General features: G+C 46.3%; 1 protein-coding gene across 1 annotated transcript; it reads left to right on the plus strand.

Moving 5' to 3' along the window:
- The first annotated feature begins 365 nt into the window (after positions 1-365).
- On the plus strand, positions 366-701 carry LOC147624308 (uncharacterized). The gene has a single exon (XM_086819820.1). It carries the CDS (start codon positions 366-368, stop codon positions 699-701), a length of 336 nt encoding a protein of 111 aa, XP_086675946.1.
- Positions 702-1,818: the final 1,117 nt, after the last annotated feature.

Raw genomic sequence — 1,818 nt, forward strand, 5'->3', positions numbered from 1 at the left:
ATATTCTTTTGCTTTAATATGTTCCATCCAAATCGCCCAATTCAAGCGGATGAATCTTACCAACATTTTTCGTATGTTTCTGTTCACATAGTCCTGAGTCGGAAGATTTTCTTCCATCAAAGAATTCCCCCCTTATTTGGAGCTGCCAGACTGGCAGAAATTCTTGCTTCTCCTGAGCCTTTCATCTTTCCTTCCATGAATTATGATCTCACCTTTCATGTGTTTATCTTTATCTTTATTTAGGGAGAGAAAGGGAGGTGAGGAGGCTGTGAGGTTTCATACAAGTGTGTTTTGATTCTAAGAAGTGACCGAAGTCAAAACCCCAACTTTGTGTCACAGTACCCATACACAAGTCGGGGGACCCCATGGACGTAGCAAACTATAGGACCATTATGATTGGCCATGTCATGGCCAAGATTTTTGCATCCGTTCTAGAGATCCAGATCAAGGAGCAGGTAGAAGAGACAAAACTTAGAGCACGGGGAAAGGCGGAATTCCACAGGGACTACTGCACACTGGATCACATTTTTACTCTCAGAGCCATGGTGGAGGAGGCGAGATCACGGAGCCAACATCTCTACTGTTGCTTCGTAGACTTCAAGAGAGCATTTGATACTATTCCCAGACACCGTCTCTTGCACCGGATCCAGCAGTTTGGGATACAGTGCGCAGATTCAGTGGGCTATAGTAGCACTACATGAGCATGTCACAGGCAGAGTCAAGACCAAGACCGAGCTCTCCGATGAGATCCGTAGCACGATAGGGGTGAAACAGGGCTGTCCTCTTTCACCTACACTGTTCGGGTTATACATCGACGAGCTAGAGACTTTCATGCAGACCTTGGGGGGGAGGGATCATTGTTGGCAGGAGCTCTTATTCCAATTCTTCTTTATGCCGATGGCGTGGTCTTGATGTCGTCCACTACACAGGGACTTCAGATGCACCTAGACGCTCTTCATAGGTTCTGCCTGGGAGAGGGAGTTGAATGTGAACCTTGGGAAGACCAAGGTAATGATCTTCAACACCTCTTATTCAGCATTCCAGAGACATGAGGGATTCATGTTTAGAGGAGAGCAGGTGGAGCTGGTCACATGTTACACGTACTTGGGGGTGGTCTTCACAGGGTCTTCCTTCATTATGACACCAGTGGCTCGAGACAGGATGCGAAGAGGATATGCTTCATTGGCACATCTCGAGAGACAGTGTCATCAGTCTAATTTCCAGCACCCGGACACGAAGTCCCTCTTGTTTGACACATTAGTGCGACCTGCCACCATGTTGTTAGAAGTCAAGCTCCAGCTCCACCCCGCGTGTGTTGTCTTTATGTTGTGTGATCATGACCGACACCAGCTAGGTACAGATGGACATGTGTGTTGTACTAAATAAGTTGGTAGACTTGACTTGACCTAACCACAGTCAGATATTGATTAGTGTAAAGCCTAAGTGTAAGTCTCTTTTCTACTAGTCATCAGTGTGATGAATAATGAGATGTAGAAGATGAGCCTGTAGGCTCTTGGTTCTGCTCCATTCTCTATCTGTCTCTCCCTCTCTTCTAATATGGTATCAAAGTGCAGTTAGGTGGGCTCTCTGGGGCAGGAGGCACTGAAGACAGCTCTGAAAGACTGAAGAACAAAAGCATCGTTGAAGTGTAGGCTGACTATCATTGTGTCTTGGAAGGTATGTATTGAATCATAGAGCTTGCCATTGCTCAAGCCTTGTTTGTGGCTTGTCTAGGAGGATACTAAGGCTTCATTGAGCACATTAGAGTGCTTGGTCGTCATCATTTGGAGCAACATGTGCTGCTGTGACACCCTGTTT

Source organism: Cibotium barometz, chromosome 25 (genome assembly GCF_041138505.1).
Source record: "Cibotium barometz isolate CiBa-2024 chromosome 25, ASM4113850v1, whole genome shotgun sequence".
Classification (NCBI taxonomy): Eukaryota; Viridiplantae; Streptophyta; class Polypodiopsida; order Cyatheales; family Cibotiaceae; genus Cibotium; species Cibotium barometz.